Genomic DNA, 23,351 nt, shown 5'->3' with positions numbered 1-23,351 from the left:
TTTGACTCTCTCATCACATTTCATGAAACTTAATAAAAATGTCACAAACTGCTAAAAGTGACGTGCATTAACACAATACAGACTCATCTCCCTGTTTTTGATCCCCTACTCTATAAATCTGATGAATGAATCTTTAGGGAGATGCTGCTGTTTGAAACATAGCCCTCTAGAATATGTCGAGCATATGTTACGTTCAGTTGAAACCGTCATAAGATTGGTGATCAGGTTAGGCCTTTGGGTGATTTCAGAACAATTCTAATGAACCTCTCAAACATGTCTGTGAATTGCTGTCATTTCCTAATTGTTCCATATGCAAAGAAACACACTCTCTTAAATTTAAAATGACAAAAAAAAAAAAATGAAATAAACCAATAAAACTTCCCCATCTTATTTTTTCTGCAGTCTGAACATTTGTTTGAAGCATTTTCCAGCAATTTTATATAAAAACTGTCATCCACACCCATAAATTCATAAATCAGCATTGTTGTATGCGCAACACATGCACACTTAAAGGAATAGTTCCCCAAAAATAAAAAGTCTGTCATTATTTAATCACCCTCATGTTGTATAAAATCCAAATGCTGTTATTTTTTTATGTGGAATACACAAATAGATGCAGCTCATCATGCAGCTCTTTAAAGTTCCAAAATGACAAAAATATTATAAAAGCAACATAAATGCAGTACATATAACATGTGCACTAATTATATGCTTCTGCATGCATATAAATATGCCGCCTTTAGACATATTTTAGGTTTTAAAAAAATCCACCGAGAAAAATCCTTCCTGTAGCTTGATCAGAAGAGCATGGCGCTGACACTGCCAAGGTCATGGGATCGTTTCCCAGGGAATGCATGTATGGCTGTTAATGTAATGTAATGGCGGCGCATTGGATAAAAGCATTTGCCAAATGTGTGAATGTAAAATAACAGCATACAGGTTTAAAATGACTTGAAGTTAATTGAATAATAGAAAATACCCCAGAAATTGCAGCTGACAAATTGCAGTTTTACTGTTCAATGTAACTTTCAATTAAATGCTTCAACTGGAGCCATGGCATTGTGGCTATAGTATATGTGATCTGATACTCATTTTGAATCTGACTTACAACACTTTCTTTTGCTGAATTTCTGTTCCCACCTTTCTCTTAATTTTTTTCTACATTTCTGGAGTTCAAACAGAAGATACTAGCAAAACTAGCAATTGCCAAAATCATGGGCTTGATGCCCATGGTAATGCATTAACTGATAAATGTAAACCTTGAATGCATGTACGTTGTGTTGGATAAATGCGTCTGCCAAATGCACAAGTGTAAATTCATATAATACTGTGAATAAAAGTGGCAAAAGAAAAAGAAACATGCTTGGATAATGCATAAAAATGCAGTAACAATTAATGCACTGATGCTGGCTTGGATAAGCATGTGTGTTTGAAGTTGAATCTGTCTTGAAACACTATGTTACAAATGGTCGTGGGTTCGATTCCCAGAGAATGCATGAACTGATAAAGTGTATATCTTGAATGCAATGTAAGTAGCTTCGGTAGCTTAAAAAATAAATAAATTGGCAAACGATTAAAAAATAAGATGCTTGGATAAAGCAGAATTATGCAACTACAATTAATGCACTGATGCCTGCTTGAAAAAAACTTGTGTTTGAGGTTGAATCTGACTAACAACTCTTTCTTTTGCTGAATTTCTGTTCCCATGCACCTTTCCCTCCATTTTTATGTTATTTGCGTTCCTGTAGCTTAAACAGTAGAGCATCAAGCTAGCAACACCAAGGTCATGGGTTCGAGTCCCAGGGAATGCATAAACTGATTAAGTGTATACAGTATAAAGTTGGATAAAAGAATGCATAACTGTAAAAGTTAATTGTAAGTAAAAGTGGCAAAATAAAAAAATATGCTTGGGTAATGCAGAAAAATGCAGCTACAAATAATGCACTAATGCTGGCTTGGATAAGCGTTTGTGTTTGAAGTTGAATCTGACTTGAAATTCTCTGTTGCAAATTTATGTTGCTGAATTCATGTTCCCTATATTTTTCTCCTCATCTTTTCCTGTTTGCATTCCATTTGCCATTTTTTAGACAGTAACAGTAGAGCATAGCGCTATAGCAGCGCTAAGGTCATGGGTTTGAATCCCAGGGAATGCATGAACTGATCAAGTGTAGGCTATATCTTGGATAAAAGCATCTGGCAAATGCATAATTGTAATTGTAAATTCATATAATACTGTGAATAAATTGGCAAAAGAAAAAAATGCTTGATGCTTGAATAATGCAGAATTATGTAACTACAATTACAGCACTGATGCCTGCTTGGATACGTGTGTGTGTTTGAGGTTGAATCTGACTTGCAACATTTTCTCTCACTGAATTTCTGTTTCCACCTTTCCCTCCATTTTTTCTCATTTGCCATTTTTATCTTATTTCCTGTAGCTCAAACAGTAGAACATGACGCTAGCAACTCCAAGGTCATGGGTTCAATTCCCATGAACTGAAGTGTATACAATGTAAGTCACTTTGTATAAAAGCATCTGCCAAATGCATAAATGTAAATTCATATAATATTGTGAATAAAAGTGTCAAAAAATGCTTGGATAATGTAGAAAATGCAGCTTCAATTAAAGCACTGATGCCTGCTTGGATGAGTGTGTGTGTTTGAGGTGGGCTGGGTTGCGATGGTATCCTCGGGCCTTGTGCGGCAGTCTGTGCTGTTACACCTTGCTGCCTGTTAAGATTGCCCTGCAGAGACAGCGGGTAGCACAGTCTGCCAGCCCCAGAGAACTGCGAGTCAGGGACGGCTGCCAACACAATGCCCAGGAGAGAAAGGATGGGGCCGAGGGCAGGAGACACACACACACACACACAGAGCCTTCCTCTGGAGCTCATTACAGCGATACCTCAACACGATAGAGCAAACGTGGGTTGCGGTTCTGTGAAACCACACACCAGACGATCCTGCGTGCTTGTGCATTCAGAAATGTGCCACTTCTTTTATTTTTCATTTTCATCTCTAAATAGCAGTAGATGGTAGAATGTAAATGAGATGGTTATTATGGCAACGTTCATCAAGCCGGGCTGGAGAGACTTCAATAGCTTGATGAATATGCATGCAAATTTGTTAATTAAGTTAATTATTCTGCTGAAAATTCATTTGTCTTCCAAGGACTTTTTTGCAATGATTTTAACATGTTTCTCTCATTAGTCATGCTCCATGCTATTTAAAAGCACTTTGGTCCACTTTTTAAAAGTTTGACAGTGTTGGAATGAGAATGGAAGATTAAAATAAGACGATGGAACAGAAAATGTGAGAAAGGAAGGATTTTGTATCTTAAACCCTGTCTTTTGGGGAAAAGTAAATGTCAAAGCAAACCAAAATCTCCATCATGTTGAATTTTAGACATTTTTATGTTTATTCATTTGTATGTAATATAAACATAAGGAGCATACTGAGCCATTCAAAGGGTTTTTTTTGTTTTTGGTTAAAGAACTACATTTGAATTTAACAAAACACTCTAAGCTTAATTATGATTTTAATTAAGTTTTTGAAACAGTGGTAAAATAATACATTATAAATACATTCAGAGAGCTGAACAAAACAAAATGCATTCATTACATTTGCTTAATGATATTTTAAGTTCTAATAGAATTGCTGTTTGAAATGAGTGCGGCTCATTAGAATAGAGGAAGTGGGATTATGTTGTTACATTAAGACTGTTTGATCAAGACAAATGTTTGTTTAGTCAATTAGGGTATTTACAGTAGCCTGTGTTCTGCCTCTATGGAGGTAATGTCTTCATCGGGGAATTTGCATGAAAATACGAGTGAGTTGTGTTCAGATCTAATTAAACGATACATTTTTATGCATTTATATGCACTGTAAGACAAAAATGCATATAAAAATGGAAAAGGTACTGGTAACGACTGTTGTTTAATTTATGGACATTTTCTTTCACTATAAAAAACAACACAATTCAATGCATAATTCAAAACAAAACAGGTAAACACCTGTGAAAAATTAAGTTTTGATTTGACATTTTGTGTGTGTGTGTGTGTGTGTGAGGGATTAAATTTTGGATAATGACGTTTTTGCCACCCTTTTCAAAGTCCAGAAAAAACATGATATAATTCTAAAAATGAAGTAATCTAAAGAAGTACTTTTCAGAACATCTTCCCCTTATTACTGATAACAGCAAGCCAAGTGCCACCCTTTCAGATCAATAAAAAATATTAACAGTTTTTACGAACCAAGGAATCATTTCATAACCTCAAACTGTTTGCAAGTGCAAGTACTTCTTAACAGTTTCAGTGCTTATTTTTAGTTTGAATTAAATGTTTGAAAGTTGTGATTCATTTTGAAAGTGATTGGTTTGATTTAAATCTAGAAAATGTTTTATTTATTGTTTATTTTATTTTTGTGACTATAGTGAATGGAATATACTTAGGAACCCCTAATGAAAATTATCTTGCAATGGTATATTTGAATGAAAATGTTGTCCACAATTAGGGAGTTTTCTCAGTTTAAAATAGTGTTTACCCTACTAGTAGAGCACACAAGCTTGCACAAACAATTAACAAATATCTTTAAATCTAATATTCAATAAAACATAGCCCTACAGCAAACCTTGCCTAACCACAAACATGGCTGATATTGAAGTTCTACTCTAAAGAAATTCTATAAAGCTTGTATGTCCTCAGTCAAAGGCAGGCGGCTGGTAGTCAGTCCTGTCTGTATGTCTGTCTGCGTGTTACGAGCCTGTCTGACTGTGTGCGTGTGTATCTGTCAAGTTGTCTGTCTGTGTGCGACAGGAGGCTGTAAATCACTTGAAATCTCTCAGAAATGCAGCGAGCAGCTAGGCTTCTCTGTAGGGGGTCGTCATCTTCTCTTGTCTCAAAACACGCTCCCATACTGCAACAGACTGGCCGACACATACTGCAGCAACTGGCCAAAAACAAGTAGAGACACATGCACATTCCTCATGTATGGAGCATGTCGAGGATGCACAGATTGTGGAATCACATGAAAGCTTACAGTTCACAGATACCCGTTGCATAACATGAAAACTTGACACTGATGCACAGATTTTGTGATGTAAGGTCCTTAAATTTAGTTTCAAATTTAGTTTCTGTTTCAAAATCTTGTGAGGCACTTAATTACTGCCTGAGTAAAGTCCTAAATGTTTAGTTTGTTTCTCACACTAAACTACTGTGTGGCTTCAGAAGACTAGGCATATGTACTATATTTTAAGTGCCTTTCGTGTGCTTTTTTGTGTTTGACAGACATGTATGGAAATATCTGTATGAAAAACTGCATCTCCTTTTGTGTTCAGCAAAAAACAGAACAGCAAACGAGTTTGGAATGACATGAGGGTGAGTAAATAAATTGAGTTGTTTACAAAATCATCACAATCATGCAAATGTTAGCATGTTGCTAAGCTAACAAATCTCTAATAGAGTTCTGAAGGGATGTTGTATTTTTGTAGGCCAAAATTAGTTGGCATTTTAGCACTTTTGGTTCTATTATCAATATCAATTGTGTTTTCTAAAGCTTTTACTTGTCTTGAAATAGGCAGTTGCTAACAAGTGGCTAAATGGGACAATAGGAGCTGTCAGGGACATTGAACAGGTAAAATAATGTACTCGCTATGTCTGCTTTCACATGTCTCATTGTGTTCATAGTAACTCACTTGCAAACTATTCTAATTCAAACTTTCAGGGAAAAGTGTTTATTTTTTTTGTTCTTTTTTTTTTTTTTTGTAAAGCTTAATAGTGGTGGTGACATTGAAGTCATGCGACCCAGTAGTTATAATTTATAGTCTGAGCTTATACAGTTGAGCTTTTTACTTCTGACGATTGTATTTAGGCTTCAAAACGTATGCACAAAAATGTGTTTTGTTGGTCGCAGAGCTTATTTTCTACAATATTCTAAAAGCCTATGGAAAATGCTGTTTGTTTTTTGTTGAGGGAACCTGGTTGATGCTAAGTTCTGGATGGCCTACAAAATACATTCTCACTGCATAAAATACATAGCATATTCAAATATTGGGTGAAATGGTCATTTTTTATTAGATTTGCAGTTATACATTGATTTATAGACAATGTGATTGTTGACTATGTTATTCTTAATCATTTTTTATCTCTAAACTCTTTGCCAGCTGTTCTAGGATAGTGTTATATTATTATTATTGAGATACTGTTTAAGCTTTTATTATTATTTTTAATTTATATATTCCCTTTAAATTTTTTTTTTTTTTAAATATCTAAACAATTATTTCTACATATTTTTTATTTATATTTATTTCGTTTTAGTTATTTTATAGCTAAATTAAAATGAGAAACGTCGCATTGGAATGTCGCAACTAGCATTAGCATTTCAAGTTAGGATTTCAAGTAGGATTTTACTTTGAATTAACTACAAAAATCCTGTTCTAGAATATTTTAGATGGTAATAATTTGTATTCTGCCTACTGTTTCAAACAGCCTTCATGTCAGGACCAAGCCTGTGACGCCTAGAGCTGTCTAGGTAGGAAGCTCGCTAGGTTTTGGAACGTTGCTATTGTTTACTATGAGGCCCAGAGCGTTACTTTCATCACCAGTTCTTTCTACCTCCAGTCAAAGCTGTTTAATACTCTCTGGCTGACTTTACGAAGCTTATCTCCATGAACAAAACACCCGAGGCGTCCACAATGACCCACAAAACCCAGAGGAACCAGCATAAAAATTCCACAAGATGTAATTACGATCAAGTTTGCTGTGTCTCACCAATTAACCCTGTACACATCTGAGCATGTTAAAAAAAGTGTAAGTGTGAACTTTTTTGCGTGCATATGGTACGCAGCCATTCTCAACGACTCCCTTCTCATCTCTAAAAATGGATCACTCAGAGAAACATATTGTAGCGACGCCAGACCGTCCGTTTCCCTGGCAGATGCCGACACCGTGAGCACGAGCCAATGAAAACACATAGTCCCCTGTTCCCTATTTTAATTGGGATATTTTAGTGCTATTAGCAGCAAAGGCTCCACACCTCCTTCCCAAAACATTACAAATACAGATCCGCACCCCGTCACGGTCACTGAACCAGGTACAATCTAGAAACTCAGGTGTCTCTGAAAGCAAGCGGTGGATGTGTCTGGCAACCTGCTCCGTTGATGAAGGTTGAGCTAAGACTAGAATAGAAGAACTGGATGAATGCCATCATTTTGAGGAGCTGCTGTTTTGAGGTTGAGTGTGTAGAGTGAAAAGAGGGGGGTGTTCGGGCTCTGAGGGACTGACACCATATGTTATGTCAGCATTCATTACACTTTTATAGAGGCCTACAGTGCTTTGCTTTCAACGGAATATGCTATCTCTGTATAGGATGCATCTACTTAAAGATGTGCTCAGAAAACAGTTTTAATATTTTATTTTTAATCTATCAAAAGTGATAAATTGGCAAGGTAGGTGTACACCGATATCAATTATATATCGCCATCTGCTGGTTTCAAAAGTACTGACATATAGATTAATTTGTACAGACAGTGCTCTCACAAAGAGACACTTGGAGATCAGGGGGAAAACAATGGCACTTTTCTTCTCTGAGCATTTCTTTCTTTCTTTCTCAAAGGAATAAGGAATGAAGAATCTAAATTAAGAGTCCACACAGATAGCAGTAGTAAGGCAATTGACTAAATTGAGTTTTATTTATTTTTAGCATATAGGGGATGGGGCTATAGTTCTCAGTATAGACTCCAGAACAAGGAGTTTTATATGTTGGTTTTAAACAACTAATACTTAAATTAGAATAATTTTGGAAATTCTGTAATCTGAACACAAATACCAATATCGTCATATATTTTGTAATAGTTGCTGGATGAACATGTGAAAATAAATCAGGGATAGACTACATTATTAAGGTAGATTTCAACTGAGAAGTTGATATGTTCTCAGGACCAGTGGAATTTTATACTATTATAGCTTTTAATAATATTTTTAAATTAGCTTTTGCTTTATATGTTTAGCTTTCAGTTTAGTTTCATATTTTATCATTAAAAATGTTTTAATAATTTTGCCAAGCGCTTTTTGTCATTTTTATTAGTTTTTATTATTTTTAAGTATTGCTATTTAGGTTTAATTTATTTTTGTTTCAGTTTACTTTTTATTAATTTCCAATTAGTTAATTTTAGTGCTTCTACTTGAACTTGTTTCAATTTTTTCACCTAATATTTATATTTTATTTCATTTCAGCTTTACTTCATTTAACTAAAAGTGTTTTTAATAATTGTAGTTAATGATAATAACCATGTTCAAGACAAGGGTATTTTCATAGCCTAAATGTCAGGTTGGGGCAGGTTGTCACATTGATTTTAAGGCAATTTATTATTATTATTTATATGTGTTTTTAAACTATTTGTTAATCATTTCTGTGATTTGCTTATTTTGCTCATTAATTCTTTTAATAAGTGTTTGTATTAAAATTCCATGAAAATCCATGAAATCGCACATAATGTTTCTGTCTGATGCTGGTTGTAATTAATTTTGCTTTATGATCTCCATTGCCGATTTCATTTAACTCCACACCTTCAATGATGAATGTTAAGAATTCATAAATTCATTTTCCACATTTCAAAGTTAATGTAAACTAGTACTTTTTGGTCCAGTTGATAAAAAAGAGCTGGTTTTACAGGGTTTTGGAGAGTCTTTAGCAGGTGAGGATGTGATACCAGCTTCCTCATGAGCTAAATCCACTGAACACTAGACTGCAGAATGACTTAAACTAAGACCAGCAAATCATCTTAGGCTGGTTTAAGTTAGCCTTTTCTTCACTGATGAATTTTCTCTTTTTCATTCAATGTTCAAGCTGCACAGAGAAGCTGTTGCATGCATTTACTTCTCGGCCTGTTGGTCAGATACAACAGCTGTACTCAAAAAAAGCTGGAGGTAGGGGTCAGTGTCACTAGTATTATTTATTACCAATATCAACCCGCAGTGAAACAGCATCTGAAGCTGAATCACTGCTTATAGAGACGTGAGCTGAGAGGGGTGAATGCTCGGGAATGCAATACCTACCACACAAAAACAATAACAGCTGGCTGGCCTCTGGCTAAACACAAACAAAAATAATGGAATCTGCTGACTGCCAGACGGGCATTTAACAGTTTTGTCCAACATCAAGCTCTGATGTGGAATTAATACATATGCATGCATAGCCATTCCTTTCCTTTTTCAAATTTAAACACACAATAAGCGCATAAAAACTCAGTGAGCTGTAAAATGGCTTTTAAGCCTCTTAAAAAGTGATAGAGATCAATTGTTCAGATATGAATGGACTGATTGTTAAAATGAGTGGGGGAAAAGAAAACAATAAAGCATTAAGAGCAGGAAGAGTGTGCTGATGAATCGGAGACATCCATCATTAACTCTGTGTTTGTCTGGTGGAGGTAATGGAGTGGAGCGGAGAGGACGGTGGACAGCCCCAGGCATCCGCACGTGCTCCGTCTGTTTCTGTCTTATTCAGACACCACCAGCCACTAAACTCAGCACTTCACTCCTACATATCTTAATGGACAAACTGTGTAAGGGTTTTACAAGCTGGACTCCGGAAAAAATTAACAGATTACCCTGCGTAGCGAGCGAATCGTTATTTGAGTCGAATGAATCGTTCGAATCGGTTCACACAAGCAGATTAGCTCACGAATCGGCCCAAACGATTCTCGCGTTAACAGTTTACTAGTGTTTCTGTGGTGTATTAATCTGTTTTTGAATGTACTTAGTCACTTTCATCCGCAAAATGGCTCAAAAACCTTTTGTCTCTCGTTACTGACTGCAATGAAAACGAGACATCTCGTTTGTTAACGAACCGAAAGAACTACATAAAAGATTCAAATATCTTTGTGAATAAACTCGATGAACATCCAGTTCACAAGTTTCATGACTATCAGTGTTGGGCTAGTTACTCAAAGAATGTAATATATTACTCATTACTATAGTACTCCTTTCAAAGGTAATATTGTTACTTTACTTATTACTTTCTGGCAACAGTAATTACTTACACTACTAGTTACATTACTTTTTCTTCACGCCCCACAGAAGTTGTAACTGTTCCAGATAAAATTCTTCTAGAATGTTACTAACAACATATTTCTGCCTCATCATTTGACCAAAATCAGAAGTTATCAGAAGTGTTGTATTCATCTCATTAATTGTCATGTGTAGCTTGAAGTAATTTTAATTGTTACCCATATGCGATTAAATTTCGTTATGTATTTTATCAAATCACATGAGTTTGTAAGAAACTGTTTAATTTTACAAAAATATTTTTAATTATATTAATATAATGTACCACATGCTGATCAGAGGGATGTAATGCCAGAGTAAAGTAAAGCCACAATCTTTTTTCCTGACAAAATCAATATAATGCAATATTTCTATCTGCTGAATGTAAGCTTTTCCATATTCCAAGCTTGCCTGCTGCACTGGGGACATCAAAGGAGTCATGAAAATTATGAAAATAAATCTAGGAATTGTTTGATTGTTAGATTTTAAATCAGCTGGGTTGAGGCATCAAAAGTAACTAAGCTGTTTTATGGAAAGTAACTGTAATATTATTACTGAAATCTTATTAATAATTAATTACTAGTTACTGCAAAAAGTAATATTACAGTAATTAAATTACTAATAACTAGTTACTGCCCAACACTGATGACTATGCACGGTATGACTAAAAGTGACTTATGATCATATACAATTAAAATGACTCATTTAAAAAAAAAGAAAAAAAAAAGATAATCATTTGTCTTTGGGCTTATTGTTGCAATAGCTTCATAAAAGGCATGTCCAGGATAAACATCTCATTCACAAACAAGGAGTTAAGAGGTTTAGAAGTTATATCTAAAAATGACTTTCCTCTATAAATATCCATTACAAACCATTAACTTTTACCCATTAAAACTTTCCGGCTTTCTGTAGTGTTTTGGGACATATTCCATTAGGATTTATTGGTTTTAATAAACCACCAATAGAAGGTGACCAATTACCAGTAGAGACCCACAGGGTTGTTATGGTGTCTATTGTTTTTTCCCCAGAAGAAACATTTTAAATAACTTTAAGTTTTATATTTTATTTTATTTAGGCTTATTGTCTGTTTTTACAGCTCGGTAAAAAGTCAACCCCTTGCATTTAATAACAGAGGAAAAATGTTTGATGAATGATTCAATTGATCAAATGACTCACAAAATATGAGTTATTGGGTTGAAACAAAATGCCCAACACTACTTTTTCACACTCGTGTTGTATTTTTGAGTTATTAAAAGGACCTTGTGTTCTCCCAAAATACAAAGTTAAATGGTTTAATCATTGCAAATAGTCCCAAGTAATTATTTTTCAGACATTCAACTTCAGACTGTCGTGCGGTGTTAAAAAGTGTTCGAAATACCCACACAGCCTCAATGAGATTGCCATCCCTCAATCATGAATGCCATTCCATGCCCTTTAAAGAGGATTACGCTCATGTTTGAGCCTGGCGGGACAGCAGGACACTGCAGACTTAGGCCACAGCTGAAAGGATTTCCAGCCCTGACAATGAGCCAAACTACAAGTGAGCGAACAAAAGCAGTTTACAAACCAGAAACATTGTCAATATTATAAACTTCCTCTGAACAATGCACCGCAATGGAAATTAGTACATCCATTCAAGATAGTTTCCTTCATAAACCTCTAGCCCATGCTTTTTTTTTTTTATATAAAGTTTTGTTTAGTTGCCATTAGAATCTAATCGCTCATTTTTATTGCAATACTGAAAGATATAGTTGTAATATTTTGTGACTTCACACCAACTACGTGGAATGAATATACATGCACAAATTAATGAAATGGGTGCGGTCTAGATTTAAATAAGCAATGTTTGTGTTCGGACAGTCATGAAAGTCTTAAAATACTTTGCTACAATAAACATGTACTTAATCTTACTAAGGAAGAGAAGACAAACAGTCACAAATGTGCAAAGTCACATAATTTTATTGTCCTTGATAAAAAGATATCGTGCAATTGAGTGCATCTATCATAAAACGTTCACAAGCATCAGCAACAAAGATTCAGTATCTAATTCAGACCAGCCTGGAATTAGTGGTCCGCTTGAGGTCGTTATTCTTATTATGACTGCTAAAAACAAACAGTTTTACCCTGCTGTCAGTGTTGTTAGCATATGGTCACAAAAACCCTGCCATGAATATACTAGGAGTGCTACATGCTGGTGCAGTCCTTTAGAAAGCCCCGGAGGGGCCAGCACTTTAAAATCCGTGAACCTTCAACTGCTCTTCCTTTACGATGTTGATCTGCGAAATGGAGGATGAAAATGAGTAACTGCTTAAACCAATTTGATTTGTAGTCAAAAACAAAAAAAAAAATCACAAGGGCAATCAAATTAACAAATTCAAACATACTTTGTAAAGAGAAACATCTTGCAACTAGTAATGATGATATTCCATACAGAAGCATACTTTACCTCCAGCAGAAACTGACAGATATTCTTCCTTTGGTCCCCTTGTAACTGAATCACCTCTCCATACTCTGGGTGCTCGATCACCGTACCATTGCAGGCAAATTTCTATTAAACAAAACAGTGCAATATTACTCAACATCAAATGGCACTTTGGGAGAAATGTCTTCAAATAACCAAAGTTAGAAAATACCTTTTTAAAGGCTTTTACAAGTTTCTTTTTATCATAATCATCAGCGATGCCTTGCACTGTGGTCAGCGTTTTGCGGCCGTTCCGTTGCTGAATCCTTATGTGGATTTTATCCTCAGTCCCAGCCGGGAGCAAGTCGTCACCCTTAGTTGCATCAGCAAAGGGATCTACAGAGAAACAATGAAGCAGTTCAGTGAAGAAGTGACGCTCACATACGCAGTAACAGCTCAAGACTGAAGATGAATTGAAAGTCACACAATGGGAAGATGATCAAATAATGAGCAACATCTAATTACTGTGTGTGTGTGTGTGTGTGTGTGTGTGTACACACAATATACACTTTTTTCCCTATCAAGTGACTTCTTAGGCAAACTCTGGTCACAAACATACACTTTTGATTACTAGATAAGAACTCTTAAAAGTAATCTTACATGTGTAACGAAAAGGCAACAATATTTAGTCTCGGGGAGTATAAACAGGAAAATTGGTCGTCTAAAAACGCGTCGTTGTTCTCCCGGTGACTTCCACGGTTTCGTAATTCTGATTTTTCAACTCCTACGTTTTTTTTTTTTTTTCGATTTTTTCTAAATAAAAATGCTAGTTACTCATTGCCTTTACTGTATTTAAGCAATATTTTCGTACCGATACATTTATGAGCACAAAGAACAAATTACACAGACAATGCGCGAGATGATTTCCGCTTGTTAGCTCGCGCTCGATGCGTGAAACTTACCGAAGGACTGGAGGTTCTGTATATTGGACATGCGATATTACTGCGATTACTTTAACAGATGAAAGACGTCGGCGATCAGTGCCGCTTGTAGATGCTTAGATTTGTCGTTATTTTATAACACGGCCTCAAAACCACAGAGCGACTGCTTTTAATCTGCCTGATGCAACGTCCAACGAGCCTCTAACGTGGGACACAGCGGAAGTGCTTTAATGCACGCGATGACAAAAGGCTTTAAGAGCATTTCCAGCTGCATTTAATTTAGAATCATATATATTTGTAGATACGAAAGCAAGATTATTTTAAGAGAAAAAAAAATATATATAATGTTTTATTCAACTAAGTGAAATAAATAAATGCAAATCCCATTAAAACACAAAATTGCTGTTTTGAATAATCCAAGGCGATTTTTAAGAGATTATAAATTCATATCATCCTACTTGTTGTTTATTAGTAATATATAATAAATAAGAAATAAAAACATAAAATAAATGTAAATAAAAAGACGGTGATTTTTAAAAGCCTTTTATGTAAACCATGGTATTGTGAATTCTTTGTTCTTGTTATCTAATTATTTAATTATATTTATTTTGACTGCTTTACTGACAGTTGGGCGCATGGAGCACGGGAATTTATTTTTATTTATTTGTTTTTTTGTAAAATATGCCTCTCACAGCATACTGTGTTATTTAACCAAGTGGTTTATTTTCTTGTGTGGGTCTTTAAACAACCCGGAAGTAAAGCTAACTAATCTCTAGCTCATAAATGAACGTTTTCAGACGATTCCAACACGCCATTTTGGTTATAATATAATTGTATGTTATCATCACAATATTTGTGCCTCCCAAAGTGGTGTATTATTATATAAATATCAAAGATTAGAATCCTATGCTTTTACAGGCAAAGACCCAGCCACTACATCCGCTGCATGGCCACATGCTACGTTGACACTAGAGGACGCAAAAGAGAAAACATTGGGCTTGTTTTGTTTTTTACAGTCTATGGTTTTACTGTGATAATACAGGCACGGTTTCCCATTATAATATCCTCCTTTGTGGTTGTTTACTCTTTATTTTAAATGTTTAGTGTTAAATGTTGAATAAGAAATGGAACAAAACTGAATGACCCGTCTTTTTAACTGATTGACGTTTTCTTATCTTTCTAACGTTTGTAATTTTATTGGCTTGTTATGTGATTATTTTATGATTCTATGTTATAGTTCATTTAAAAATTGTTAAGGTAATGAACAAAATACTTTTTCGCGTTATTCTCCAGCAGGCGGCACTAAAGGCAACGATTGTTGATTTAGACCACCGCCGAAGAAGTGAAGGCGTATGTAATAGCGATTGATTCGCTGAATTTAACAACGTTGTTTTTCGGGTTCACAATGGGAAGTGTTGAGTAACCGGTGAGATTAACAACACCGGTGCTCATAACCTAAGAACAGAAGAGCAGCGGATCTGACAGGAGCGCAAGAAAACCTCTCAACGAAAATCTAAGCTAAATATGTTTTCTCTTCCTACAACCTTTCAGTCGCAGGTATGAGGACATTTAATTGCTATTTTCAAAGGCGTTTTTGTGAATAAATGAGTGGCTTTAGCGAGTAATAGTGACCGAGAAAGAGAAACTGAACAGTGTCAATGAGACTCTTAATGACAAACATTAATTTTGTAAATGTAATCAAACAGTAATATCGTTTACTGTTAAAAGTTTATTTTAACAACATCCTAATTCTGGCTCATTTTGACTCTGTAGTCACTCTTCAAACAGATTACATCATTCATTTCCATCTGTTGAGATTCTTCTTAGTTTTTCTTCATTGTTGATTGAACATATATTATACAGATATTCTTCATGCATATATGGTATTGAATAATTTTTAGTTAATTTTTGTGTTTTCTGATGACATTGTTATGTAAAAGCACCTTCATGCTGTTATACAACAACAACAGCTATTTAATAGAGAGTGTGTACTGTATGTGTCTGGAGGGAAGTTTCAGGAGTGACAAAACTGACCTACAGACAAACATACTCTATTAACAATCATATATAGAGAGCTTATCAGTCACTTTGCCTATATGTGACCCTGGACCACAAAACCAGTGTCAATTAATGAATAAATAAGCTTTCCATTGATGTATGGTTTGTTAGGATCGGACAGTATTTGGCCGAGATACAACTATTTGAAAATCTGGAATCTGAGGGTGCAAAAAAATCAAAATATTGAGAAAATCGCCTTTAATTTTGTCCAAATTAATTCTTAGCAATGCATATTACTAATCAAAAACGACGTTTTGATATATTTACAGTAGTAAATTTACAAAATATCTTCATGGAATATGATCTTTACTTAATATACTAATGATTTTTGGCATAAAAGAAAAATCTATAATTTTGACCCATACAGTGTATATTTGGCTATTGCTACAAATATACCCCAGCGACTTAAGACTGGTTTTGTGGTCCAGGGACTGGCAATCTATTGCAGTTTTATTCTGTTATATGCTAACCAGTACTTTCCACACTAGGTTAGGCAATGTGACCAAAATGTTCTCTTTTATAGGGAACAGTGCCTTTGACCCATCTGATCAATGTAGTCCAGTACCTGAAGAGTTCAGCCAACTCGGCCGTAACCACATCAGTGCAGAGTCTGCAGAGAGACCTTTCACCTGAATATGACCCACTTCTCAGTGAGGTATGACAGTCACGACAACAGAACGCACTGCTTTATATCACGTGCATGTTAGAGTTCTTGTTTACACCAGTGTTATTATAGTTAACTAAAAGCAAACCAGTTTTATTACTTGAAATAAAATATATATAAACTGAAATAACAAAAACAAATGTACTTTATTGGAGCTAGTTGCCAGTGCAACATGTCGTATTTTTATTTAGTTTAACCTGATGTCCTAAAATAACTAAAACGTAAAAAAAGAGAAAAGAATAAAAACTGTATAGACATATAAAAAACAATTATGAAAACTAAAATTAAAGTGAAAATGGAAAATATAAAAATATTCAAAATAATGCTAAATTAAAACATAGTACTAAAAATGCTAACTGGCCTGTTTTCACAGCCCAAAGTAAACTTAAAGGACCTGGGTCTGTCAGAGCTGAGGTTCAGTCATGTACATGATGTTCTGGAGCGCCTGCTGCCTTCTATAGATCCAGAGGAGAAATCCATCTCCAGCGCTGCTCAAAACTCAACAGCATGGAGAACATCTCACATTTCTGCCCCCTCCTTCTTCCAAAACAAATATGGTGAGGTTACCCACAACATGAGGTGATGTCGTGTTTTGAAGTATATTTGTCTCTGTGAAATGTTGGTGGCTTTATTCCCTTACAGAACTTTATGCAATCACATGTAATCTTTCTTTATCAACATTGTGCTGTTGAGAAATTAAATATAGGCTGGTCCAGCTTCACAGGAAATGACATTTCAAACCTGCTGTACTTGAATACTTTGTGCAAGTTAGATCACAAGTAGATAAATACGTAAGATATTTATTAGGATGTTGAAATATTCTGTTTTATGCACAAACAAGATTCCCAACAGCTTTTCAGTCTTAAAAAGTTTTTTTCCCTGTCATTCGGACACTAATGGCTCATTTTATTCTCATCAAAGTGATTGCTATAAATTAAATTGTATGTCTTCTTGTTAACATAGGGTTTTCTCACAAACACACGGGACTCTTTGGCTCTCCGGTGTTTCGCAGGCAAAGTTCCAGCCCCCTCCAGGCGGCCTGCGTAGATCTGCATCATCTGAAATGTAATCTTTACCTACAAGTGACCAAAAGTTAAAGAGGCATTCACATAAAGGACGTTACGTTTTAATAATTGTTATAATTCTATGGGAATGGTGAAGGTCACACCACAACTATAATGAAAACAACATAGATAAATGTTATGTTTGGTGAAATCATTTTAGAATATTATTTTGTTCTTGCTGGTGAACAATGAAAACAATCCATCCTGCTTTAAAGAGCTTTAATATTTAAAAAAACAGACAACAAAACTGCAGTGCTCGCTTATGTTAAACAAATCATTATTCTCCATTGATGTGGATGCTAATATAGTTATTGTTATCATTCTTTTGTGAACGGGGCTTTCACTCGGTTACATGCTGTTACGTTATAGCTATAAATGAAGTTGTGGGTTTATTTTTTGTGTTTATGCTTAGTATGGGTCCAAAACCGAGGTTTCAGGACAATGAGGTCCAAGACTAGACATCAGCAGTCTGGTTTTGAAGGTCCAGTAGATGCAGAGAATTACAAGCCAGCCTTTATGAAGGTTAGTAAGCTTAAATATTTGACACTGAGGAAATAATAGTTATGGCAAGTCTGGTCTCAGAAATACAACAGAAATATCTGAATGTTCTTAACCTGTTTTCTTGTATTGTTCCTTTGCCTTTTATTTGTATTTTCTGAATCCTTTTCTCTATCCTCTTCAGGGCCTCCTTATGAGGGAAAAGCGAGACATGGGGAATCTTGAACAGTTGCTGAAACAGAATAACTTGCCAGAATCTCACCAGGATGCTTTCAAGACGGGCTTCACAGAGGGATTCATGAAAGCTCAGGCTTTGACACAGAGGACTCAAGGTAATGCTTATTAGTTAAATAGTAAAAAACGTGTTTGCTGCAGGAATTTCGTTCTTACTACTGCTGTTTCTAACAGATTCTGTAAAGAGGACACGTCTGATTATTTTTGTCCTTCTACTGATGGGTCTGTATGTTGTGTCCAGAAGCCCTCTCTTCTCGGGTAAAGGGTCGTTTTCCGACACTGGTTTGTTTCCCATTTTGTTCTTTCCTTATATTTGCTTGTCTAAAATATATTGACTTGTAGCATGCATTTGACAGTAGCTGTTTTCTTCGACAGCTTTTATAATAATGTAACAACGTAATTTGTGACATTTTGTTGCTGTGGTGTAAAATTGTTGGTAGTTTTTTGACTTTTGAGTTCTGAGCAGATGATTAGAATGCAATATGTTCAAGTCTTCATTTGATCTGTTTACCTATATAGTTCGTTTCCGCACCACCTCTGGTCTGGATTCAGCCATGGACCCCATTCAGATGAAGAATGTCACCTTTGAACATGTGAAAGGCGTAGAGGAGGCCAAAAACGAACTTCAGGATGTTGTTGCATTTTTGCAAAACCCCCAGAAATTCACTGTGCTTGGTGGTAAACTTCCCAAAGGTGAAACTCTTTACTTCATTTAATTATGGAAATAGGTGTTTTGTTTATCGTTTGTATGAAATATCTAAACTAGATATGTATTTTAGGTGTCTTGCTTGTGGGGCCTCCAGGAACAGGAAAAACCCTGTTGGCTAAAGCTGTAGCAGGTGAGGCAGATGTGCCCTTTTACTACGCCTCCGGGTCAGAGTTTGACGAAATGTTTGTGGGAGTCGGCGCGAGTCGCATCAGAAACCTTTTCAGTAAGTCTTTTAAAGAAAAACATAGTCTTGTATTGCCCATAATGCTTCTGCTGTTAATAAAATTGCTCCTTTGCTGTTTTTCCTAACAGAGGAAGCCAAAGCTAGTGCACCATGTGTAATATTTATCGACGAACTGGACAGTGTAGGAGGGAAGAGAATCGAGTCTCCCATGCACCCATACTCGCGACAAACCATCAACCAGCTGCTCGCTGAGATGGATGGGTAAGTCAGTCACTTTTTCTTACATATAGTTTCTTCTTTTTGAAAGAAATTGCACGGGTCTGATTTTAGTATTTTGATGATTTCAGGTTTAAACCCAATGAAGGAGTCATTGTGATTGGAGCTACAAACTTTGCTGAAGCTTTGGACAAGTAGGTTTCTACAGCCATCCGTTACTCACCTTCATGTCCAAACTCTTAAGACTTCTTTGAAACCCAAATTGAGATATTTATGAAACCTGAGAAATTTCTCTCCCTCAGTTGGAGGTCAGGTAACCAAAACTTAGATCCAAAAGTGTTATAAATGCATGGTAAAATGAATCCATATAAATCATCGGAATCTCTCTCGCGAAGAGATACTATCACTTTATATGGTGAACATTTTATTTACATGACAGAATTTTTATTTTTGGTTAACTATCCCTGTAATTCAATGTTTTTACATGCAGGCATATTTATAACTTAATGCAAGCTCTAGGCTTAGGCTTATAGACTCACGAGTGGGTTCCATAATTTGCATAGAGCAGCTCACATATGCAGAAATACTTTAAAGGCATTAAAGCAACAAACACAAATCCCATTGTTATTCATCTTTAACTAAGAAGCAAGTAGTTTCTACTGCTTTTGAACTGTTTCCATCTAGACATGTATTTCTCTTGATAGGACACTATGAATCTGTAACTGTCTAGTTAACATTTTACTATCAAGTTTTACAATATTTGTGATAAGATAAGTCTGTAAACTTCTTATGATAATGTGTATTTCAGTGCTCTGGTGAGACCAGGCCGGTTTGACATGCAGGTCACGGTCCCAAGACCAGATGTGAAGGGACGCACAGAAATCCTGGAGTGGTATTTGAAAAAAATTAAAGTGGATTCTGGTAAGAATTATTAAGGAAAAGCAAATATGTTTTGAAAGATTCTTGTTAGGACAGTCCAATAAAATAATGTGTTTTTGTGTGTTTTGTAGCTGTTAATGCAGAGATCATTGCTAGGGGAACAGTGGGTTTCTCTGGAGCCGAACTGGAGAACCTGGTGAACCAGGCAGCGCTGAAAGCAGCAGCCGATGAGAAAGACCTGGTGACCATGAAGGAGCTGGAGTTTGCGAAGGATAAGATCCTGATGGGTGAGGCCAGCAGGGACGTACAGCTTAGTCTCTGCAACATGTGATGGGGATTAATGCTTTGATCAAGAGATTCTTTCCTGACATTGTCTTCTTTGTCTGTCCAGGCCCAGAGCGCCGGAGTGTGGAGATAGACAAGAGAAATAAGATGATCACAGCCTATCATGAGTCTGGACATGCTATAGTGGCTTATTACACCAAAGACGCAATGCCCATCAACAAAGCTACCATCATGCCACGTGGCCCTTCACTTGGTCACGTGAGTAGCTGGTCTTAATGTTCCATTATGTTCCATTAAGCACTTTTCCCAGATTGACTAATAAAAATTTCTAAATCTGGATTCGTGAAATATTGTTACAATGTAGCTCATTAGCCGATACTAGAGGTTTTTTGTTCATTTATTAGTATAGGTTAATGTTGGATATTTAGTTGGCATGCTCATTTCTCATTTCAGTTTTTGCATTTGCCATCATATAATGGTCAGTTAAAGTAAATCATTAATTAATTTATTAACACTGTTAAATGTAATCTTTATTAAATCTCTAATAATTATCCATTTTTCATACAATACAATATCATATTGTGATGCTTTGAATGATATTATTATTTATATTACTTATATTAGAAGTTATTTTATTAGATTATTGAATACAATATTTAATTTGAAGAAAAAAACCCTCTTTTTTTTCTGCTGGATTATGGGTAGTGTAATACCTAACTGAGAATTGGACAAGTTGAAATCACTCTGACTTATGGACTTCTAAAAAGGAAAATATTATTCTTAAACAGTTTTGTGTTTCGATAGATTTTGAATAACATTTTTCAGATATAAAAAAAACTACTTTTGAACTCTTAGCTCATCTGCCTTGAGATCTGAACATAAAGTTTATCTCACAATACAAACTCTTCAGACATATAAAAAACATTTGACAGTAGTTTGCAGAAAGCGCCTGCCCTGCATGAAATTAAAGCTCTTGCTCTCTTCAGGGTTATACATCATAAACCCATTGTGCCACCTCCTCTGTTCCTCTGGTCTCTCTCAGGTATCCTTGCTGCCAGAGAATGATCGCTGGAGTGAGACACGGGCCCAGCTTCTGGCTCAGATGGACGTCAGCATGGGCGGCAGGGTTGCTGAGGAACTGGTGTTTGGAAATGATCACATCACTACTGGTGAGAGGTGTCCCTAACTGATCACTGCTACTTTGAATTCTTGGAAATATCAACATCATGATGTTCCTCCTACAGGTGCATCCAGTGATTTTGATGGAGCCACTAAAATAGCACAGATGATGGTGACACGGTTTGGAATGAGTGACAAGGTAAAAATTCATCATGTGACCTTAAAAAAAAAATGCACTTTACCAAAAACATAAAACACTCACTAAATAAATAATTAATTTGTTACCTGCATGTCAATTATCGGACATCAAAGAACCATGAAAATGCAAATGTGTAGGTAAATTATTTAAATATTAACTCAAAATCTCAGGTGGTATTTCAAGTTAAAATTGTAGGTCAAAGGGATTCGTCTTAGATCATATTTTAAGTGAAAATATTTAATATATTCGAAAAGAAATGAAGCAAATAGCTGTTTGGAGAAGCTATTTGAGTCCTTCCACGTGTTCAAAGCCATTAGGGATGTGTAAGCGCTCACATTCCAGACTTAAATCTGTGTTTCATCCTAATCCCTTCCCCGGCGCTCAGTTCACACTCCATGTCCAAAAATGAGCAGCGCACATGCAGGGTCTGAACTATACTCACATCCGCCCATCTCTAACGTCGGGATCCTGTCGTAATCAAAAACTTGTGTGAAGCTTTTGTGCATTACTATTGTACCTGTAACTGCAGTTCACTCACCTCTCTGTGCTTTGAGCAGCTGGGGGTCATGACCTACAGTGACCTGACGAACCACAGCCCGGAGACCCAGGCTGCTGTAGAACAGGAAGTCAGGGTGCTGTTGCAGGTAGGTGTTTAGTTTTTGTTTGTAAGTGATATTTGACTGATGATTGTGTAAATTCATCTTCTAATTGTCTTTTTCAGCACTCGTATGAAAGGGCAATGAAGCTACTTAAGACCTACAGCAAAGAACACAAACTGCTGGCCGATGCCCTCCTAACTTACGAGACTCTAGATGCAAAGGAAATCCAGATGATCCTGGAGGGAAAGTCACTGGATCCCAGATGATGAAGTCTTGGATCAACAGAGACATTTCAAGGCACAATCTTACTTTACTTGTAAATATAAATGTTTGTAAAAAAAAAAAAAAAAAAAAAGGGCTTTTTAATGACTTTCTAGCCTTCTCTCTTAATATTTTTCATTTTTCAGGCAACACGTTGGCTTTCAAACACTAAGCTAACAGAAATTTAGATATATTTTCTATTAATTTGAGAAGGTAATTTAATGCCAAAAGTGCATATGCCTGAGCATTGAACCAATAGGTAATGGCTACAAATGAAATAATGTAAATGTTTTGCTTTGTTTTAAGAAGCTATAACAGTAAGAGGATGATGTTCATTGTGTGTTTTATTCATCCTATTATTTGTTACCCAGTCACCAGATTGAAGCACTTGTTTATAAGTCATTTTATGGAATGGATAAAAACAGGAAGCTCATAAATGGTGCATTTTACTCGAAAGCAAATGGCAAACCAGGTTGTCCCATTATCCGTAACCATAGTGGTATAGATTGTTCACTTTTTCCATGCAGCCCTAAACCACAAACCAATTACAAATGTGACTTCAGAATGTCAGTATTATTTTAACATCTACAGATACAGAATAAATATATCTGTAAATGCATTGCTGAACAATTGACTCAGAGTACTGTAGATTTTTGCCTAATGTTTCCAATGGACCTTACTAGCCCCTGATTCTGTTCATTAAGTTATTTATTTGAATATACTATTCCAGGGGTTGCTAAAAGCCTCTTGCCCCATCCTCTGCCACATTTTGGTTGTCTGCATGTGTGTGTATGGCTCAGGCGACTGCACTGTTTATATGTGTTTGAAAAATTATTAGTGTGCTTTCTTTTGAAGTTAATTACATGTTTATTTCTATTTATCTCAGAAATTAACATTGCAAGACTATAAATAAAGTAAAAAAAAAAAAAAAAAAAAAGCCTATTTCCTTGTTGTTTCCTGAAAGTAAGAATGTTAAGCTGGGATTTTGTTTGAGATTGAAATG

General features: G+C 35.7%; 2 protein-coding genes across 2 annotated transcripts; one reads left to right on the top strand and one right to left on the bottom strand.

The window, feature by feature from the left end:
• Positions 1-11,980: 11,980 nt before the first annotated feature.
• Positions 11,981-13,612, bottom strand: eif1b (eukaryotic translation initiation factor 1B). The gene is made up of 4 exons (XM_058765513.1): positions 13,401-13,612; positions 12,671-12,834; positions 12,484-12,585; positions 11,981-12,313 (listed from the first exon to the last, which is right to left on the bottom strand). The coding sequence occupies exons 1-4, from the start codon at positions 13,429-13,431 to the stop codon at positions 12,269-12,271; spliced, it is 342 nt and encodes a 113-aa protein (XP_058621496.1). The 5' UTR covers positions 13,432-13,612; the 3' UTR covers positions 11,981-12,268.
• A 601-nt stretch (positions 13,613-14,213) lies between these two features.
• Positions 14,214-23,196, top strand: yme1l1a (YME1-like 1a). Its single transcript, XM_058765590.1, has 18 exons — positions 14,214-14,936; positions 15,961-16,092; positions 16,475-16,658; positions 17,065-17,166; positions 17,578-17,687; positions 17,848-17,995; positions 18,072-18,179; positions 18,417-18,590; positions 18,677-18,829; positions 18,919-19,051; positions 19,138-19,200; positions 19,815-19,927; positions 20,017-20,172; positions 20,277-20,428; positions 21,213-21,339; positions 21,415-21,488; positions 22,046-22,132; positions 22,210-23,196. The coding sequence occupies exons 1-18, from the start codon at positions 14,904-14,906 to the stop codon at positions 22,351-22,353; spliced, it is 2,193 nt and encodes a 730-aa protein (XP_058621573.1). The 5' UTR covers positions 14,214-14,903; the 3' UTR covers positions 22,354-23,196.
• The last annotated feature ends 155 nt before the right edge of the window (positions 23,197-23,351 follow it).

The sequence above is a fragment of the Onychostoma macrolepis genome, chromosome 24 (assembly GCF_012432095.1).
Source record: "Onychostoma macrolepis isolate SWU-2019 chromosome 24, ASM1243209v1, whole genome shotgun sequence".
NCBI lineage: Eukaryota > Metazoa > Chordata > Actinopteri > Cypriniformes > Cyprinidae > Onychostoma > Onychostoma macrolepis.
Note: the sequence above shows the minus strand (reverse complement) of the source record. Positions and strands in the feature narration are given on the sequence as shown.

Coding starts and splice junctions, on each gene's coding strand:
- yme1l1a (XM_058765590.1), top strand. CDS start 14,904: ATGTTTTCTCTTCCTACAACCTTTCAGTCGCAG. Junction 16,659..17,064: donor CTTCTTCCAAAACAAATATG/GTGAGGTTACCC, acceptor TTGTTAACATAG/GGTTTTCTCACAAACACACG. Junction 18,180..18,416: donor AGGGTCGTTTTCCGACACTG/GTTTGTTTCCCA, acceptor TTACCTATATAG/TTCGTTTCCGCACCACCTCT.
- eif1b (XM_058765513.1), bottom strand. CDS start 13,431: ATGTCCAATATACAGAACCTCCAGTCCTTCG. Junction 12,586..12,670: donor TTGTAAAAGCCTTTAAAAAG/GTATTTTCTAAC, acceptor TTTGTTTAATAG/AAATTTGCCTGCAATGGTAC. Junction 12,314..12,483: donor TCTGTCAGTTTCTGCTGGAG/GTAAAGTATGCT, acceptor TCCATTTCGCAG/ATCAACATCGTAAAGGAAGA.